Below are 2,177 nucleotides of genomic sequence, written 5' to 3' on the forward strand. Positions count from 1 at the left end.
CCCTGGCGTGCCGGTGCCCTTGTCTTGCTTGCTTTTGCTCAGCTCCACTCATGGCAGGGCTGCGCTTCACTGGCGCTGGAATTGGGTCATAGAAATGTTTTTTCTTGAGCCGTGCGCGCACGCACTCCCGTTGACCAGATGTTTGCCTTCCAGGTGACGTAGCCCCCTCTGTAACCAGCGAGGCTGGCGGTGCCGTGTCTGACGATGCCTTATTCAGAGACAAATTGAAACACATGGGAAAATGTGAGTGGGTTTGCAGTCTCCGTGGTGGCAGCGGGACGCCCGCGAGGGCTGCAGGGGAGGTGGGAGCGGGGCGGGCGGGGGAAGAGCCAGCGGCTCACGCAGCGTGTCCACTCCATGTGCCTGTGTCCGTGCGTGCACCTCAGCCGGGACACGCACGTCTGCTGATGTGTACGTGGAGGTCTTTTTGTTGCCCCTCTTGATGCACAGTGCACGTGTGGGTTGTGGCGTGAGTTGAGGATGCTGGTGATGTTGGGCAGTAGAGGAATTTCTGGACAGGGTTTCTGTGAATCCTAGAAAAGCAAGCTGTGGATTTGCTGTAACTCCCTTTTCCAGTCTTTTCCTCTAAGCAAGTCACAGCCCACTTCTGTCAGAAAACAAACCGAGGTCTTCAGGCAGCTTGAATCAGGCTGCAGCCAGCTGAGACACTGGGGACATGTGGGTCAGTCACGGGTAGGGGAGGTCACGAAAATCCCAGTGAAAGGGGAAAAATGTCAGGACCCCCTGCCAGGAACCAACGTGTCCCTGTTGGTCACAGGACCCAGCTCTCCGAGTCTGGCAGCCCTGGTGTTCCCAGACAAACCCAGGGTATCGCTGTCACATGTTGGGGTGTGGGTGGTTCTCGCGTCGCCGACCCTGGTCACCTCCTCCCCGTCACCCGTGACAGCTTTGGGAAGGGTTTTGGGTTGAGACCCTCACCTGGCTTCTTCCTCCCAGCCACGCGCAAGAAACTGTTTGAACTTGCCAGAGCCTTCTCCGAGAAGACGAAGATGAGGAAATCGAAAAGAAAACACTTGCTGAAGCACCAGGCGTATCCTAAAAGGGGCTGAGGAGCTGCAGTGGGGGGACAAGGGGCTGTCGGGGCAGCCTCGCTCGGGTGCTCCCGGCGACTCCCAAGGCCATGGTCTGGCCAGAACCTCCCGGGTGGGCCACGGGCCGGTAAGGACGATTGCAGTACCACAGCACGTCCCAGCCCCACGACTGGTTTTCCTTAGCGGAGGGTGCAGGCTGGGGACAGCGGCTTCCACAGCAAATCTCCTCGATGACGTCGAAGGACATTCGTGCGGTAAGACACGGCATGTCGGGCCGTGCATGGGAGCTTGCAGCCCTGCAGATGGCCAGCCCAGAGTTGAGATGCAGTCCTGGCAAATCTGTTTTGAGTCGCATTTGCTCAGCAGCGAGGCTTGGCAGTGGGTTCTGTGCCAGCCTGGACTGCTCTGGGGCTGGCTCAGGTGCGACCACGTAGCAGAAATGCCCCTGTGGGGCCTAAACTTCCTTCTGGCGGCTCAGGCATGTTCTGGCAGAGAGTCCCCATGTCCCAGTGCCTGGGAATTGTCTGTCTGGGCAAGAAAATTCCTTCCTTGGGGCAGGGGCTGGGCTGCCTCCCTGCTGGGTCACCTTGCTGGGGCTGGGACCGTGGTGCGGTGGCCCCACTGGAAGTGTCTGCAGCCCCCGCCTGCCTCTGCCTTTCAGATGAAGACTTCCAAGCGCGGCGGCAGCAGCTCCGGGAAGAGGACGAGACGCCGAAGGAAGGGCAGTAAACGGTGAGAGGCACCTGTGGAGGCAAATACTTCCCGGTGAGCATGTGAACGGGTCCCATCCATCCATCCACCCTGGCTGGAGGAGGGGGCCGGGTGCTCTGGGTCGGGTCCAGAGCGTGTCCGGGTGGAGACAAGGTGGCCACGGTGTGACTGAGGCTGAGCACGCGCCATTCTCCTTCCCCTCCCTTCTCCTTCTGTCCAGGTTCCAGTGCTGGGGTTTATTGCTGGCACAGAACGTGCACAGGGCTTCGTAAGACGATGGCTGAAAAAGGAAAAAAACCCACCCAACAAATAACCCCTTTTTTTGGCTGTTTCCCCTCTGCTGTTGTACTCCTCTGAAGTACAAGTATCGAAGTGAGGCACAGTGTTTTCTTACTGGCAGTTTGAAAACAACTA

The 2,177-nt window shown here is 58.7% G+C and overlaps 1 protein-coding gene across 1 annotated transcript in view; it reads left to right on the top strand.

Annotated features, from left to right (window-relative positions):
- Nucleotides 1–1,781, top strand: part of CUEDC1 (CUE domain containing 1) — a gene marked incomplete at its 5' end in the record, with an annotated part of 3,131 nt that extends 1,350 nt beyond the window's left edge. The window contains 4 exons of the mRNA XM_009879096.1: nt 154–243; nt 958–1,051; nt 1,248–1,306; nt 1,714–1,781. Coding sequence (XP_009877398.1) covers nt 154–243; nt 958–1,051; nt 1,248–1,306; nt 1,714–1,781 — 311 coding nt within the window. The remainder of the gene's footprint in view (nt 1–153; nt 244–957; nt 1,052–1,247; nt 1,307–1,713) is intronic.
- Between the last annotated feature and the right edge of the window lie 396 nt (nt 1,782–2,177).

The sequence above is a fragment of the Apaloderma vittatum genome, unplaced genomic scaffold (assembly GCF_000703405.1).
Source record: "Apaloderma vittatum isolate BGI_N311 unplaced genomic scaffold, ASM70340v1 scaffold35510, whole genome shotgun sequence".
Classification (NCBI taxonomy): Eukaryota; Metazoa; Chordata; class Aves; order Trogoniformes; family Trogonidae; genus Apaloderma; species Apaloderma vittatum.